General features: G+C 42.2%; 1 protein-coding gene across 1 annotated transcript in view; it reads right to left on the bottom strand.

Moving 5' to 3' along the window:
- Positions 1–19011, bottom strand: part of LOC119417841 (centrosomal protein of 128 kDa) — a 166813-nt gene that overhangs the window by 54640 nt on the left and 93162 nt on the right. Inside the window, exons 15-17 of the mRNA XM_037685096.1 lie at positions 13392–13580; positions 12626–13087; positions 3219–3383 (exon numbers count right to left, since the gene is read on the bottom strand). Of these exons, the coding sequence (XP_037541024.1) occupies positions 3219–3383; positions 12626–13087; positions 13392–13580 (816 nt within the window). The remainder of the gene's footprint in view (positions 1–3218; positions 3384–12625; positions 13088–13391; positions 13581–19011) is intronic.

Genomic DNA, 19011 nt, shown 5'->3' with positions numbered 1-19011 from the left:
CCTGGTAACTATGACCCTTCTTTGCTTTTCAGATTTTGGATTAAGGATTCTCCTCTGAATTTGTTCTCGGACCTCTGCCTCCACGTGTTTGACCCCTGCTTCTCTTTTCGGACCACGATTAAAGTTTGCCCCACTGTCAGATCAACTCACAGCTAGGCCTGTCACAATAACAAATTTTGCTGGGTGATTAATTGTCTCAGAAATAATTGCTATAAACGATAATATTGTTTGAAATTTGACAATTATTAGCAATTATTGTCAAATTTAAGAAGAAATGTTGGTTTATTTTTGTGTGTAGCACCTTTTTCTGACCACTGGATGGCAGTATAAGACTGTTTGAACTGAATGATGGATAGTGAGGGAGTGAACAGCGTCTCTCTTTAAGAAAAATGGGAGGGAGGCCCCTTGATGTGACATGGGCTGTCTCATTCCTGTTTTTCTGTTCTTAAAATGGCAGATGTTCGGTTTAGTTTTAGCTCTTTAGAATAGCATTTGTTACAGAAAGCTTTTAATAAAAATAAAAAAAATCAGTAAACAAGTCTTCAGTTTCTTTTTGCAGAGAAAAACAACTTTTTACACGAAGGCAGAACCATGAATTCTGGAGCTTCGACAAGACAGAGTTTTTTTTCCCCCTGAGGTCAGCCTGTTAGCTTAGCTCATAGCTTAGCTTCTCAGCTTAGCTGCTTTTAACAATTCAAAAACACAATTTTGGACGGTTACAACAGATTGTAAAGAGAAAAGAGAAAGGGAGTGGTCAGTGAAGAGCACCAGAGATGAGCCTTTTGTCATCCAGTGATTTCAGTAGAAAGAGAGAGACACGAAGAAACGATAAAGCCGATAAATGAAAAGGAGGTTGATGATTTTCATTTATCATGCGATTAATCGATTTATTGTTTATCGTGACAGGCCTACTCACAGCATTAAAGGCCTCCCTCTCCAGCTGCTCGTCCACCACTTACGGTGACATCACTACCATCACTGACACGTCTCCTCAAGCTCTAAAAGGTGGCTCTACATCTTGCCTCACCTGCCTGAGAAGATTAGTGGATGTTTTCTGCCCTTGAGCACATTTCCTGAAACCTACAGCCCACTAACTGTGCGGTCTCTGCAGACCTGTTCCCATCATTGGATTCAGACTCCCACCAGCAGCTTAAAAACAATAAAACTGTTTAAACGTTCTTGGTGGCTGGCTGAACTCTTGAATCCAAAACCAGGTTCTTGTCAACATAAGGGATCTTGAGGGCACATCAGGCTGCAGGAGGTCAGACAGGTTTACAGGAGTCTGTCCATTCAGAGTCTTATAGGTCAACAATGAAACTTTAAAATGAATTTAAAGCCATCAGGGAGTCGATGAAGGGAAGCGAGCTCTGGGGAGATCTGTTTGAGATAAAAGATGAGCTGCAGTGTTCTGAACTAACAATACAACTGGGAGGTAAAAAAAAGTGTGAACCATTATTAATAAAAATTATAATAAAAATGATCTCTTTACTATGATTTATTTTGATTCTCAAAGTTAAAATTTAAATAAAATATTACCCCACCCCACCCTTTTTTTTAAACATGAGATTTCCAAATGGCTCCAAGGTACTCAAATCTGTAGGGAAAAGTCCTGCTGGTTCCACTAGGAGCAAAAATAAAAACTTGAGTTTTATTCTCATAGAAATTTAGGAGCTTTGAATCCATCCAAGCTTTGACCTCAGTAAGGCAGTCAAACAATGGCTTTAGTGAAAAGGAATGGTCTACTAAAGGTAGCGCTTAGTGTCGTGTTAGTAGGAATGAAAAAGATATTAGGATGGACGATGTTATCTGCATGGTATCGGCCGATATTAGCGTTAAAGTTCAATATCGGACATCGGCCATTCCATCAAAATAACTTGTTGATACAAAAGACGCTGTTGTTGAATGACAACCCAGTGACAAGGATGTCTGCAGCGGCAGTACAACGTGATGATTTCACGTGCACCTACCTGAACTCACGACGGAGAGGAAAATTCAAAATGTCTTCGGAGTGGAAGTTATATTTTTCGTTGGTGAGGATGTCGGATTCCGAAGGTTTTTGGACTATGTTGAGCCTCTCTACATCATCCCCAGTCGGAGATATTTTTCCGATGTAGCCTTATCCGAGTTACAAGCCGTCATTTCCGACGTCATCAGGAAGCTAATAGCCGATAGCACTTGGGTGAGTTTTACCACAGACATTTAGACGCCGTGTTAGCCCCGTTAGCATGATTAGTCTTTCGGCACAATGGATAGACAAAAACTTTGATCTTAAGAAGTCTGTCCTTCATGCACAGGAGTGCAGAGGATCCTGCACTGCAGCTAAGAACCTGGAACAAGCCTCCACAAGTGAGACAGCATCACAGGTGACTCATGCTAATAAATAACATTTAACACTTTTCATTTAATATAAGTTGAAGTGCTATGCATATCATATGGCTGTTACTGAATATATGTCACCAGCTCTTACAGCTGTTGCACATTTTTTGTAGCAAATAAGCCTAAATAAGAGAGATATGTTCTGACAAAGGAACATATATAAAATGTCGGTATCGGTTATCAGCCAAATAAGTTTTAACATATCAGCATCTCGGATATTGGCCAAAAATCCAATATCGTGCATCCCTAAAAGATATGTTACAATTACCTAAAGATGGAGCCTAGAGGGGGCATGTAAATAGAAAATAAAACAGGTACCCACCTTTAAAAAAAACTCCTAGGTTTGTATCATTACTGGATTCTAACATATCTTAAATTATAAGGCTAGAGGGAGATAAGACTCGTTATAAAGTCAGTACAGTTGTACTGCTGACACAACAAAATAAACAGATACTGCTGGAATATCTTTCTAAAAACTGAAAATGGACTGCAAACATAAATACAATGAAATGAAACACCCCGCCTGACTACACATCGTCAAATGGATTGTGTTTTTGTTTAGCTGCTAGATACAATAACGCTAAAACTTAATGCTGCAATTCAAAAACGGCACAGTGAATGAAGTTCATGCTGCAGTTTACTACACTGTGTACTTAAGACACTTAATAGAGTGAATCATATTGTATGACATTATGTTCTGTGCTTGCAGACTCGTTGAACCATCTCTGTCACTCTAATCAGCATAAACAGCTTGGAACAGCAACCAAACGTCTGCATTTATAATCTGCCTGGTAATGACAGTCATTACAGCAGGAAAACATGGCAAAAGATTTTAGACTTACTTTATCTTCCAGTTCCTGTTTAAGTTGCTGGTATTTTCTGTGCAGAAGTGAATGGGCCTCTTCTTTGGTGCACAGCTGTGCTGCCAGCTTATCGCACTCATTCTTCATCTTGTCCAACTTGACGTGCAGCGCCGCACACAGCTCCTTGTCCGACGCTGCATCGGCCTGATTATGGAGTATAGATAAACATGGAATAATTTCAGATCAAAGCTGCTGAATTATTTAGAACAAAATGCTGAACTTAAAAAAATCAGTTTTTTTTTACTTTTATTTTTAATACATGTTTTGTGTGATGTTTATATTTAATATTTTATTAACTTACTATGGCATTTTCTCATGACTGAAATGGTGTTTCCTCAGTTCCTTCTGTTGCTACAGATTAGTTATCTTTGTTCAAACTTCAACAACATATTGCTGTTAATGATTTTGTTTGTGATTTTCTATTGTTATTTGTTTGTCGTTTATCTTTTTTAAGATTTTTGATTTTATCCAGTGTAAAACACTTTGTGTTACACTATGGGCATAAAAATGCTTCATAAATAAATCAGATTAATTGATTTATTGTCTCAACTTGAAATAAGATTGATTAATAAAGTATTCATAGCACCACCCCATCTGCATTTTGTTGCCATTAAACCAGGAATAAATAAATACAAATTGGGGAGGGGGAATTACCATAATTAGTTTTAATTGACACAACCTAACTTCCATTTATTTCCCCAAGTTGGAATCAGCCTCCCCACCATCACAGACATCTACACCTCCAGATGCAGGAAGAGGGCCACCAGCATCATGAAGGACCCCACTCACCCAGCACACACACTTTTTGCCCCACTCCCCTCAGGAAGGAGGTTGAGGGGCATTAAGTGTAGAACCACTAGACTGAGGAACAGCTTCTACCCTGAGGCTGTTAGACTCATGAATCTCTAACTAGAATAATCACTGTGAAAAACCATATCATGTTGCTGCTGATCTGTTTCATGTTGCTGCTGATCTGTTTCAATGTTGATGTGTTCATGCGTGCACATCTGCTCACAGACTCATGTTCATGTTTGTCCTGATGTTCAATGTTTTTATGTTATGAGTGCTTAGTGTATATTTAGTTGATGTTTTTCTTAGTTCATATCTTAGATGTTATTACTGTTTTTCTTAGTCATTTTATTGTTGGATGTAACTGGGACCCTGTGTACATAATTTTGCTCCACCACATGTACCACATGAGGTGCGAATGACAATAAAGAAACTCTGACTCTCTCTGACTCTGACTCAATAATTTCCATTCCATTTTTTTCTTGCTTGCTCTCGGTGTAAGGCAGACGCATCCTCCTCTGCTCCGTCCCTCACCCGTCGCTGCTTTGCTCTTTGTCTTGTGAACCTTTTTTGGAGTCCCTTTTTTTTCATACCTTCCAAATTGTTTAACGATGGATTTGATCAGCTGGTCGCTCAACGAAATTAATCAATTTCTCTCTACAGGCAGTCAGGGTGAAGGAGTACCCTCTTACCTCAACAGAAACATAATTGGATCTATGATAACTGGATTTTACAGTTTGGAGTTAGTGGATTCTCGACAAATTTGAAAACATCAGCAGCTGTTTAAGCTGCCTAGAATGTCGAGAATATACCGAGCTTGGCAACACTCAAGACTGTGCATATGTGGTGCTGTTGGCAGTTTCCACGTACGGTTGGAAGGAATAAATCTTGGAGAAGTTGTAAGCTCGACTTCAGCGTAAATAATCAAATTTGGCTGTTTGGAGTCGCCATGAGAGAGTTTACTAGCGAGACTATGAAGGCAGACACGGAAATTTACGAGTTCAGCCTGACCCAAAAACAATGTTGATATCTGAATCTGGACCTGGCTTTGGAAGGTCGACTATCTCATATTTCTCCTGGGATGTTATGGAAACAAAGACACTCTGTCCCCCTCCCCGCCCATCCCTTCCCCAAGGTCGTGGACCTGTGACAGAGCTCAACTGAGCTGGCTGATAAACGAACACCTCTTATCAGGCTCTGGACTGTGCTGCATAGAACTTCCATAGAACTCAATGCCTCCACTGATCTCCCTCAACTCCCCCGGTGCTGCAACCTAGGATATGCGAAGGCGCCAAGGGCTGTGTCGTTCACCTGGCGGCCGTGCTGGGAGAAACCACCCCCTACCCACTCCACACGCATATGTATTATGTCTATTTATTTGGCTTTGCTGTGGTAAAATTATTATTTTTTTCAAACCGTGCCCTATCTAGGATACGGTGTGAGAGATCTTTTTTAATACCGCTCTCCTCCTGTTTTTTCTTCCCTTTTCTTATCTAAGCAACAGAGGCAGCACATTTTAGAAGCTACAGCCCCCTGTACACTTCTATCCATCTTTAGGACAGCTGTACGGAAAGTAATTTCATTGTACTTTACTGCGCAAGGATAATAAAAGCATTCTGATTCTGATTTAAAAATGCAAAGTATGTATTATCAACCAAACAAGAAATTACACCAAAAACATACTTTTTTTTTATTTTCTTTGGGCTCCAACAATTTTCAGTCAGGTCATCTGGACAGTTTCTTTTTTTTTTTTGTGCTGAAACGTTTCACCTTCCATCCAAAAGACTTCATCAGTCAAGGAAACACACAACACAAAACTGATTCTTCCCCCAACATCTTACTCCAAAGTGGAACAAACCAGTTATGTTGGTGCTAAGACGGTCTCTTTGGCATGCCCAAAAAACATATACCTGGATTATTGAGCATGAACCAGTTTGACATGACTGTCGACAAGGAAGAGGGCCGGCACCGGAGGAGGGGGTTTGTTCCACTTTAGAGTAAGCTGTTGGGGAAAGAATTAGTTTTATGTTGTGTGTTTCCTTAACTGATGAAGCCTTCTGGATGGAAGGTGAAACATTTCAGCATTAAAAATAGAAACTGTCCAAATGACTTGACTGAAAATTGTTGGATTTTATACCTGGATTATTGAGCATGGACTTTGTTGGTTTTCTTTGGGCTGTTCCCTTTTCAGGGGTCTCCACAGTGAGTCCTCCTCCTCCACTTCACTCTGTCCTCTGCATCCTCTGTCCTCATTCCAACTACCTCCATGTCCTCTCTAACTGCATCCATATATCTCCCCTTTGTCTTTTTCCTGACAGCTGCGTTTCTAACATCTACCAGTATACCCACTGTCCCTCCTCTGGACATGTCCAAACCATCTCAGTCTGGCCTCTCTAACTTCATCTCCCAGTTGTTCAGCCTGTGCTGTACCTCTGATGATCTCATTCCTAATCTTATCCATCCTGGTCACTCCGAAGGAACCTCAACATCTTCAGTTCTGCCACTTCCAGTTCTTTCTCCTCTCACTGTCTCCAGACCATACAACATAGCTGGTCTCAACTACCTTGTAAACCTTTCCTTTGACCTTGCTGCCGCTTTTTTTTTTTTTTTTCACAAAACACTCCTGAAACTTTTTTCTCCATCCACTCCATCCTACCTGACCTCATCCGTAAGTCTATCACCATAAGACATGAGCATACAAAAATACTCAGGACTATTTAAGGACATTAAACAGTTTCTCCTTAAGCCATCAGAGTGTTGCTTCAGCAGTGTTTAGAGCGGTTGTCCTGCTGGAAGTTGAACCTCTGTCTCGTCTCAAACCTCTGGAAGACTCAAACAGGTTTCCTTTCAAATAATTTCCCTACCTTTTACTCCCTCCATTTTTAATTCAATTCTAAAGTTTCCAAGTTCCTGCTAAAGAAAAACATATCCTTGACATGATGTTCTCCTCCTAGATGTCTCTGCGTGAGTGCAGCTACGGAGTGCGCTCTCAGAACATTATTACCTGCAGTGTTCCCTCAATGAGGACTGAACTAGGCAAAAGGGCCTTCTCCTATTCTGCTCCTGTTTCCTGGAATATCTTAGAAAAAGATTTGAAGCTCTCGACCTTGACCTCTCTAAGTCTTTAAGAATCTGTTGGACACCTGGCAGGGTCCAATGCTGACATGTTCCTGTTGTTAGTTTTCTACATTTGTCTTGGAATCTAGCTGTTTTTTGTTTTGTTACCTTTTCCTTTTAGCCATCCTATTTGTTAAAAAAAAAAAAAAAAACTGTAGTATGCTTTTTAATTGTTTATTGTTGTTGCTGTTGTCCATTGTTGTCATCTTTCTTTGTTGAAATCAGGTCTCTCTTGTAAATGAGTCCTCGAGGCTCAATGGGATTTACCTGTATAAATAAAGGTTGATTGATGTTGCCACCACCATGCTCTGCTGTTTTTAGTTTGATGTGGTTTGTTAGATTTGCATCAGATATGTCCAAAAAAATATGTTATGCATCATCTGACCAGAGCACCTTCTTCCAGGTTTGGTGTGTCCCAATATGCCTTTAGATACATCTCTAACATTCTGCCTTATTTTTAGATTTAAGCTGGGGTTTTTTCCTGCCACTCTTCCATGAATCCCAGCTCTGTGCAGCTCAAACTTACAAATACTGTCATCTCTGCAGAACAGCTGCTCAGCTCCATCACGTTTATTTTAGCCCTTTTGGTTATTTTCTGATTAATGCCCTTCTTACTTGTTCTGTAAGTTTAGGTAAATGACCTTCACTTGGTAGGTTTTCAGTGTTGACGTAATTTTTCCTTTTCCTAATTTAATGGAGCTCAATGGGATTTCTAGGGTGCACGCATATGAATGAACTACTTTTTTATATGCTTTTTAGAACTGTATTACTGTGTCCACCATTTAACCCCAATAATGCAGAGTCTTTTCTGTAAGCTTATTATCTTTAATCCACTTGAAAGTTCAATTCAATTTGAGACTGTAAGGCAAGAAAACGAAGAATACCAACAGGAGTGAATACATTGTGGGTGGCAATTTTAGTTCATTTAAATACTGACAATAGCATGTCAGAGTAAACAGACTTGCTACTTAATTAACATAAACTTAGCTAAACATGGTATGACAAATGTACCAGAAGGCTTTCTAATCATCTGTCAGTGATCTTCCAAGTGTGACACATACAGGACTTTGTCCTCTTCAAACAGACATCATTAGGAATTTGGTTAAGAAAACTAATTTAAGATCCGTTATAATTTGTGATCAGAACGAAACGGGTGGTTTACGCCGATCCGAAACCCGATCGGTGCGCATGTAAACACTTGATCTGTTCGTTTTTATCTGATGGTGAAAAACTGACCTGACTGCGCATGTGCGACTTTGCCATTTCCGCCTGGCTAACGCTAATAATATTAGCATGTCAGGGAAGTAAAACTGGTCGGTGAGCGACACAACATTTCTACTAGAAACTTTGAAAGAGCTCAAAATGATTTCTATTACCTGTAGCTCAGTCAGGGAGTGCAATAACGTCTCCACCATCATTAAAACCTGTTGCGGGTCCATTTTGGGTGCTCAGGTTTGTTTACGTTCACCCGGAAGTAGAACTTCTTCTTCGGTGTTTTTTTTAAGGAGAGTTTACCACTCTGCGCATGTCAGTACTGCTGTTCAGAACAAAGCCCGCTGCATGTAAACGCTCGTCATGAACAGATTGTGCCCATGTAAACAACACATTTGAATTATTCAAGCAGAACACATTTCAATCCGGTCAAAGATTTCTGCGCATGTAAACATAGCTAGTGTCAGCCTTTTACACCATGTCCATCAGCATCTGGGACAGCTCACAGAAACACTCTTCAAATATTAGAGTTTTGTCCATAACAGTAACGATCTCACACACTTACAATTATCAAAACATAATAAAGTGCAACGAAAAAACTATGAGTTAGAACTAGAAGAGACAGAAGCGTCACAAACAAAGAAGAAAATAAAACAGAGGCTGTAAGTGAAATGCAAATTGGAACTGAAGGGAAGGAGAAAGAAAGGGATTAAAACAGAACTAGACAGCAAGAGGGAAGACAAGGAGGAAAAGAAATGAAGAGTGATAGGACAGAGAAAATTAGAATATTTTAGGCCGTCTTACAGTCGACTGTATCACAATTGCAATACAGGCTTCCAGCTATGCTGAATGAATACTGGGTGGGCTTCTATGGGACATCTGCTGCAGCCTTGGGCGAGTATTTAAAAGCATTTCAGCAAACGTCCTTGTCCCTTCTGCACTTGGAAATGACACCATTACAATGAGCTATGTCAGATATTAATGCCATTCAGCACAGCTAATGGGCTAAACTCTACCATATCGGGAGGACAGTGCCCCCCCAAAAACAGACTACCCAGGAGGGCTAATCATTTGAAATGTTGGAGGAAGGGAAGAGGAGGGAGAAAGTTAAGAGAAACCCCCGATCTCCAAGCACAGCCTTGATGAGACTTTTGTGATTTTGATACGAAGAGTTTTAGAGCCGTGAAGATTCTCGGGTCACCACATACCATTAGGAGCTCAGCAGTCCTCCGTTTTCTTGTACTCGGGGGACAAAACCCAGACCAATGGAGAAAATTACTCTGAATGATAATTTCTTCCGTCTCTCACTGGGTCGGAAATATCCCAGATGTTTAGTGGCTGATGCAAGTTAGCTTTAGCCAAATATGAGGTGAGAGTCAGTGATTCCTCTAAACACCAATTAAAGTGCGGGAACTCTTCGACCCATGCTGGGAAAGACTTTCTACAGCAGGTTTATGACTTTGAACATGTAAGATTTAACAAATTTAAAAAGTGTGTGACACCTGAAATATGATCAAGAGATCAGCCGTGCTTTGGAGAAAGAGCTTCAAAGACTAAAAGTAATTTGAACAGTTCATGTTATACTTGTGATTTTTTTCCAACAAGAGGCAGATAACAAGATTACCATAATTTCTGGACTATAAGCCGCTACTTTTTCACACACTTTGAACACCATGGCTTATACAATGCTGTGGCTAATTTAACGATTTTTTTTTTGTTTTTTAAACAAGCTTCATGCTGCCAAAACATTTAGCCTTGTTACACCTGGGTGCTCACATAGCTGATCAATACATATCTCTCTTGGGGGGGGGGGGGGGGGGGGTCCTTGTGACTCAGTGAGACTACCTGTATATATAAAGGTAAACAAAATAATAAATAAATCTGACCAATGAAATTACCGGACAGGTCACAGTGTGGACCCGTTCCTCCCCGTTGTGCCTTGTGCTTCATTTCTCCCCTCCCTGGGGGCACAACGAAGTATTTGCAGCCACTTGAAATAAGTGTGAACCGTGCATTTAAAATGCAACTTTTGCTCAAGTCTGCCTGTGGATCCTGACAGCGGAGCAGTGTAAAAAAAATCCTTGAAAGGCAGCTGTGTGATGGAGGACAGCACAAGGGGAAGGTGAATAGCAACCAGTGACTTTCTGGTAGGCTGCTGTGTTTATTTATTTATTTTAACCAGCCGTGTTACAGACAATGTTCAGAAAAAAACAAAAAAAACAAAAAAAACATTTACTGTACGTATTTGTGTATGTAGGCTAACAAGCATGGACCGGTGGAATGTCCACAGATCTGGTTGTTTGGATTTGCCATTGAGTGTATGAGCAGAACTGAAGGCAGACTTGTCAGTAAAGTCTGCCTGCCCGAAACAATTGTTCATTTGAATTTGGACTCCCCGCTGGCCTTGGATAGGCTAACTTATCGCAAATTGCTCCTGGAGAATACGTAAACTAAGAAGCTCTTAGTTTACCCCCCGAAGACATTTGTGGCCTTATGAGAATTGTGCCGCTGATAGACGATGTACCATCTTTTCAGAACTTTGGAACTTTCTAGAGTGTCCATGGACAACTCGCCACCTTCTATGCTTAAATGTATTGTGATGTCATTGTATGTTGCTGCTTATGTTGTGAGGTCTTTTTTTTGCATCTTTTACACTGTGCCCCGGCCAGGACCTGGTGTGAGACATTATTTTTTTTAACTTCCTCCACACTCATGTTCTCTTTTCCTCATCTACTCTGTATGTTGTATGTAACAGGTCTCTCTTGTAAATGGGTCCCTGAGGCTCAATGGGAACTAACCTGTATAAATAAAAGTTTAATGAATGAAAAACATGTTACCAGTATGCATTTAATTAAAAGTTAAACAAAAAACCTTTCTGTGTAAATAGCTAATGTCACAACGTGGACACCTGCTTATATATTATATTGCATATATTATATATAGGTGCAGCCTATATATGTACAAAATTATTATTATATGTTGTTTTATTTAGTGGACGCGACTTATATTCGGGCAGCATGGTGGCGCAACTGGTAGAGCTGCTGCCTCTCAGCGAGCAGGTCCTTGGTTCAAACCCCGGTCCAGGGACCTTCTGGGTGGAGTTTCCATGTTCTCTCCGTGCATGCGTGGGTTTTCTCCGGGTGCTCCGGTTTCCTCCCACAGATCAAAAACATGCATGTTAGGCTGATTGGTAACTCTGAATTGTCCCTAGGTGTGAATGAGAGAGTGAATGGTTGTTTGTCTCGTTTGTCTCTATGTGGCCCCGTGATGGACTTGCGACCCAGCCAGGGTGTACCCCGCCCCTCGCACAGTGATTGCTGGACATGGACACCAGCGACCCCCGTGACCCAAAATGGAATAAGCGGGTAAAGATAATGGATGGATGGATGGATGGATGGATGGATGGATGGATGGATGGATGGATGGATGGATGGACTTATATTCGGGTGCGCCCAATCATCCGAAAATTAAGGTAATGCAACTTTTGTGCATGTTCACGTGGCATGGAGGCTGCACAGCTGCAGAAAGAAAAGCTTTGCAGAGAGTGGTGAAGGCTGCACAGAAGTCTGTTGCAGTCAGTCTCCCCATCATCACAGACATCTACACCTCCAGATGCAGGAAGAGAGCCACCTGCATCATGAAGGACCCCACTCACCCAGCACACACACTTTTTGCCTGCTCCCCTCAGGAAGGAGGTTGAGGAGCATTAAGTGTAGAACCACTAGACTGAGGAACAGCTTCTACCCTGAGGCTGTTAGACTCATGAATCTCTAGTCAGGATAATCACTGTGAAAATCACATCATGTTGTTGCTGATCTGTTTCATGTTGATGTGTTCATGCGTGTTCATCTGCTCACACGACTCATGTTCGTGCTGCTGTTCAATGTAATGCTTTTATGCCTATTAGTGCTTAGCGTATATTTAGTTGATGTTTTTCTTAGTTCATATCTTAGATGTTATTACTGTTTTTCTTTTACATTTTATTGTTGGATGTAACTGGGACCCTGTGTACATAATTTCGTTCCACCACATGTACCACATGTGGTGCATATGACAATAAAGAAACTCTGACTCTGACTTGAACACACTCAAGATGTATATTCCATTTTGGATGGGGTGAAACTAGAAGAGATTGAAATAGTTGATCCTGATCAGGATCTTAGTTAAACTGTTGTATTATTTTCATTGTTTTCCTTGTAAGCTAACTATATGTTCGTTGTATTTATATATTTATTGCAAATTTGCATTTACCGGTATTAGTTTCCTACCTTAATTTTAAGCAGTTGTGCCTTCATTTCTTCTCGCTCCTGACGGCACACTTTGAGCATATCTTGCACTTCACTATCCTTCTTCATCCGACTGTCCTCATTGGTGGCCTTCATGTTTCCTAGTTCCTTCTGGTGCACCTCTCTCTCAAGCCTCAGCTGCTGGCTCAGAGCAGATCGTTCTTCCTGCAGCACAGTCAGCTTGGCTCTAAGCTCTGAGGTGCCCTTCTGCAGCTCCTTCCTGGTGATCTCCTCTTCAGCCAGTCGCTGGGATTGCTGAGCGTGTGCTGCCGTCATCTGCTTAAGGGTGGCCTGGAGCTCAGCCTGTGTGTCCTGGTCCCTATGGCAGCGAAGAACCTGAGCATTGACTTGGTCTTTTAACATCTGGTTCTCTTCTCTCAGCCTTGCTTGGATAGCAGCTTGACGCTGAGTCTCCTGCTCCAGGGTGGCCGAGGCCTCCCTCACCTAGGGTTAGAATTCTTGTTTAGTGTCTTATCAACCACTCAAAGTTGTTTTGAGACATTAGTTTTCCACGTTCCAACAAAAAGGGAAAGAATGATGAAATAAATAAACCTGTTTGGGAATTAAATTACTCTTTGAAATATTCCATTGAACTTCAAAGAACAAAGAAAGACTTCTAGAGGCAAACTGTTCAGTGAAGAGCTGACCTGGTCTGTTCTCATCTGAGTTATTTTTAAAGTATTGATGAGCGTTTTGTGTCCGTGGTGGTTGGGGGGAAACATCTATTTCTAGATGTACAGCTACACACCTCTCGTACTTCCTGCTGCAGTGACAACTGATGCTGCTGAGCCTCCAGCAACTCCACGTCCTTGCGGTGGAGTTCTTCTTTGTGCTGGGCCAAACGACCTAGGATTTCGGTGAGCTCCCTGTGGGCCGCCTCAGTCTGCTGGCTCAGCGCCTTCAGCTGGGCCTGTAAGCTCTCCTTCTCCCGGGCTACCTGGAGAGGGAGAGGTATAAAAAAGAATAAAGGATCAAATGAAAGGAGGGGAAAGAGAGGGAGTTCATAGAGGAAAAATGTGAAATGACATGAAAAAAAGAAGATGGGCTACACAGAGCAGCTCTAACAATAATGATGAGGAGTGAAAGAATGAGAGAGATGAAGGAATAGAAACATATGCAGTACCAGCGCTTAGTTGATAGGAAAATGCTAACACTCCGTTTCTGATAAGGAACAATGGTTCAGGTCTGTTTGAGGTAGATTGCTTCTAATGCTCAGGCTTTGACAGGATTTTGCAAAGACTTTGACGCAGCTTAGAGTCTAATCATTTAATTGAGCACTTGATTCTCTCCCCTAATTCATTAAGAGGGCAGGGATAATTAGGGGTCCAAGCCAGCAGACGTAGGGGAATGCAGCTGCAAAGCAACAGCGTTTCCATGCATCCAGGGGAACATGGAACCATATTGAAACTGTTCCGCTTTTATTATTATTTTTATTTTTCTCCTGTAAGTAAGTCATATTGCAGCCTAAACCAAATGGCGTACTGTGAAGATAATTACATGGTGGTTACTATGGCCTGCATGTGCGACACATTTATTGGCATATACCTTCACAATCCTTGGTCTCTATAGAGTCGAATGGTATAGACCACGCCCATTTCCAACATTATTTTACTAATTTGTAAAGTTTGCGAAAACTACGTTTGACTTTTTCGCAAATGTTTCAAGTTCAGTTGCCATTAAACACTCGAACTTAAATCTAGATAGTGGGTTGAAAGTAGGTTCTCAAGGAAAAGTAGTTAGTTTAGAAAGCAAGTAAGTTATGCCTAGGCAAAGAGTTTTAGAAAGCTAGCTAAAGATAAATTCAGCCAAATCTTTAAAGTAATAATAGATGATATCATGAAATTCATACTACCGTTATAGGAGCCAATTATGAATTAATGGACCAGATTTCACAAACACTGAGCTATAAGTAGTGCTATCAACCATAGAAATTTTTCCCACAAAAAAGGTTGATTGGATATTTATGAATTTTTGCACTGACTTTTAGAACAATGCCTTTAGTGTACACCAAAAAGTTAATTACGTAAAAGTAAAGTGGGTGAGGCCTATATAGTCTTAAAGAAAAAATGTCACAAAATCAGGCACGGAGTCTAAACTGTTAAGATATTTTAAGAAGTATTTCATTGAAAAAATAAAGTATGCTAACTGCTATTAACTAGAAATACCTACATGTGCACGTGTGTGCATTTGTACATATATATATATATATATATATATATTTTTTTTTTATTTTTTTATTTTTTTTTTTTATTATTTATTAGGAGTGCACTGATAAATCGGCCGGCCATGATTTCCTTAATTTCGGGAAATTAAAATCAGCCGATACTTGCATGAGAAACCGATTTTAACAATTTTTTGTAGTTTTAACAACAATTATCTGAACTACATTTATGTTTCAGAGCACTACCTCATGGCCAGTTAAAACAAATTTGTATTGTTTCTAGGATATTGATCAAGGGTATGTTTTTCAATAAAATAATATTGGAAAATTGAAGGAGTATTGTGACCATATAACACCTGACAGAGTCGCTTATAAAACCAAATCGGTATCGGCCAAAATCGAAATTGGCAGAGCAGACATTTTAGAAATCAGTGATCGGCCAGAAAATGTTGGTTACGTACTGTAACCCCAGATTCTATGAGTATAGGCGCAGCCCTTTAAGGCTATCGCTAGTGGGTTTATCCTGTCGCGCACAGCGCAGCACTGAAAACTTTAGTCCACGCACACCGGCTGTGTGGGCCCCACCCCCGGTCCGTATAAATTACGGTAAGATCGGGCAATCAGCTCTCAAAAAGCTTTTTTTTCTTCAGCCATTTAGGAAGCATTGAGGCCCAGAGCTTAAAGGGCTGCGCCTATACTCAGAATCTGGGGTTACAGTACGTAACCAACATTCTATTTCGTATAGGCTTCACCCTTTAAGGCTATCGCTAGTGGGTTAAAGGCAAAGCAGGATATAGTCTATGCCTTACTGGGTCCATTCAGACACAAACAAGAAGCACCTGCTTGCACAAAAAAACCATTTCATCACTCAGCCTTCTGTGTGCGTAATTACGCGCTGCGTAATTGCGTGCTCCATGTGCAGGAGCGCACCGGAGAAAAGATCTCTGGTGAGGAAAAAGGCTGAAATAGCAGACCTGCAGCTGTGAATAGGAACAACGGAGGATAAGAATTGTAACAGTGTAACGATGAACAGAGCAGACCAACAGCTCCTCAGGATGAACCAATCAATAAAGATAAAATCAGTAGTCATGAACTTGTGGCTGATAATAAATATCTCACACTGCAACTGCATGCAGGCAGGTGTGAGCTCAAAAGTGAGGCTCCATGAAACAAATAATAATAATTCTGTCAGAACACTGAGAACAGAATGGGTCATGGAGAAAGTAGAAACATCATGTAGATAAAAACGAATAATTGAACATGGCGATGACCAGGCAGCCGCCATACAAATATCCTCCACTGTCATCCCTCCTTGCAGACCCATGGAGGATGAAAACCCTCTGGTGGAATGTGCTGAGATTCTCTAGAGGATCCAGTCCAGATGAACTGTAAGCTTCAGAAATAGCCTCACACAACCAGTGTGAGAGGCGCTGGGTGGATAGAGGGCGTCCTGAAGAGCTGTCCCTGTAAAGCACGAACAGACGCTGAAAGCGGCGCAATGCGGCCGTGTGCGCCACGTAACACGAAAACGCGCGCATGGGACAGAAAGAGGTGAGATGTTCCTTCCTCCTCAGAATTATGAGGAAGAGGACAAAACCCATGCAAGGTTATCACTCTCGATCTGAATGAGCTTGTGATGCTTTTCAGAGCAGGGTTAAAACGCAGTACAGCTGAACTGCCGTCAGCTTGAATTCTGAGACATGAGGGAGCAACAGAGAGAGCAAATAATCACTCACTCTCTTTGCCGACATCAGAATTAACAGCAGGGCTGTTTTAAATGACAGAAATATAAGTAAAACCTGATCTAAAGGCTCAGAAGGAGCTTTGATCAGAGCGTGCTGGAGCATCATTAGGTCTCTCTGTGAAGCTAGTGGACGTGACACAGGTCTGTGTCTCTGTACACCTTACAGAAAACGCTTCATCAGCAGGTGGTTAAGAACTGTTCTGTCACTGAAAAAACTCATGACAGGAAGAAATCGCTCAGCAAAAGTTTTAATTGTGCTGAACGCTAAATTTCTGTCCATCAGTTGCTGTAGAAATGACAGCACGCCACCTAGTGGACATGAGATGGCCTCCACGCCTTTATCTGCGCACCAGCACTGAAAAACTGTCCACTTGATGTGTACAGCGTTGTGGAGGAAGCAGCTCGTGCGCCCTGAAACATACGCACCACATCCTGGGGGAGGCCCATCTTTTCTAAACGGATCCGTTCAGCAGACAGACCCAAAGATGCTGATCTATTTCCGAGTAACTCCTGATCGCTCTTCCTGCCTGGAGGAGAGCGCACCCCCACAGCAGTTTCCACGGCCGACCCGATATCAGTCGCTGCAGATTCGGGAACCACAGAGCGCTTATGCGTTCGGGAGCTACGAGGATGACTGACGGTTCTTGCTCCCGGACCCGGTCCAGGGTCCGTGATATCAGCAGGACTGGAGGGAACGCATAAAGGAGCATTTTTGGCCACGGGCTGTGAGCAAAGGCGTCCACTCCTAATGGTGGGTCATCTCGTGGGCTCAGTGAGAACCATAATTGACACTGGGCTTTCTCCCGTGTGGCGGACAGATCCACTGCTGCTTGGCCCAACCTGCTCCAAATCCGAGAAATCAGCTCGGGATGGAGGCTCCAGTCTCTGTGGCGGGGACTGCCCCTTGACATGATATCCGCTCGCCTGTTCAGAACACTGGGAATGTACACTGCTCTGATGGAGAGCAGGTTTTTGTGTGGCCAACACAACAGCTGTTTAGCAATGCATAACAGTTGGGCTGAGCGCACATCTCCCTGACGGTTTATGTAAACTGCTGTCACCTTGTTGTCTGTGTGGATCAGAACATGCTGATCCCACAGCAGGGGCAAAATGCTGAGTTACGTTTCAGACCGTGAAACATTCTAGCACATTTATGTGAAGCAACATGTGGTCCAGCCACTGTGCTCCCACTGCTTGGGACAGACACATCCCTCCCAGCTTGACAGGAAAGCGTCTGTGAAAACTGAGACGTGTGACGTAGGCCTGCTCCCTCTGACAGAATGAGAGGGTTTCGGTTCTCACGGAGGGGGGCACAAAGATGATCCACCTCTTCTGGAACACAGGATCTATGCGCAGGTGGGCGAACCAACTCTGAAGGCGTCTCATGTGAAGTAGGCCCAGCAGAACCACGATGTGGGCCACTGACATCGTCCCAGGAGTTGCATGACAGGCAGAACTGTTACTATGCAGCAAGGTTTGACACGGCGGAGCTGAGCGGACAGAGCTTCGGCTCTCAGCTGTGATAAACGGGCTCTCATTGTGGTTGAGTTTAGCTCCACTTCCAGATAAACAATCCTCTGGGACGGACGAACTGAACATTTTCCCAGTTTATAGAAAACGCCAGGTTTAGCAGGTGTAACACTAGCGTTTTGGTCTATGCGACTGCTTCCTATGTGGACCGAGCTAATAAAAGCAGATTGTCCAGATAAAAATAATTCTCATTCCTGCCATGTGTAAAAACTGCAGAGCCGTCTCCACGCGTTCGAGAATGTGCATGGGGTGTTTCAGAATGATGGAAAATGTGAAAAAATGCGCCCTTCAGATCTATGGAGGTGAACCAATCGTTCTGGTGAAGTTCTCCAGCAGCTGTTTGAATTGTCAACATGTGGAATTGTCTCCCCATGATCGAATTGTTGAACATGAACAGGTCAAGAATGGGTCTCATCCCTCTGTTTTTTTTTTTCAGAACCAGGAAGTAGTGGGAGGAAAAAAAACACCTGTATTTTCCTCTCCGTTGGGAACTCAGGAAATCACGTTTTTTTGTCAGAAATTTCTGAACTGCTGACTGGAGAGACGAGCTCTGTTCTGGAGAAGACAGAACCGTCTCTATAATCCCTCTGAACAGTGGGGGTTGAGCTGCAAACTGCAGCATGTAACCCCTGCTGATCAGATGGTCCGTACATCTGTCCAGGGAACACACTCGCTGCCACTCTGAGTAACGATCGGGGAGTGGGCACGCATTTTGTGTTGTGTCATGTTTTTCATGAACGTCAACCAGAATAAAAACCCTTACTGCCATCACTCGCTCCGGAGATTCTCCGGGGGAACCCAAAGGAGGCTCCGACAGAAAAAGGCTGTATGTGTACCTCTGTGCTGAGCCCAGGCTGCGGTCTCACATTAGAGCTGAGGTGAGCCGGCGCGCACTGAGAGGAGGCGTGAGTGCTTTCTGAGTGAGACACCGTT

The sequence above is a fragment of the Nematolebias whitei genome, chromosome 12, assembly GCF_014905685.2.
Source record: "Nematolebias whitei isolate Nwh7 chromosome 12, NemWhi1, whole genome shotgun sequence".
Classification (NCBI taxonomy): Eukaryota; Metazoa; Chordata; class Actinopteri; order Cyprinodontiformes; family Rivulidae; genus Nematolebias; species Nematolebias whitei.
The sequence above is the reverse complement of the archived record's forward strand: the minus strand, read 5'-3'. Positions and strand labels throughout refer to the sequence as shown.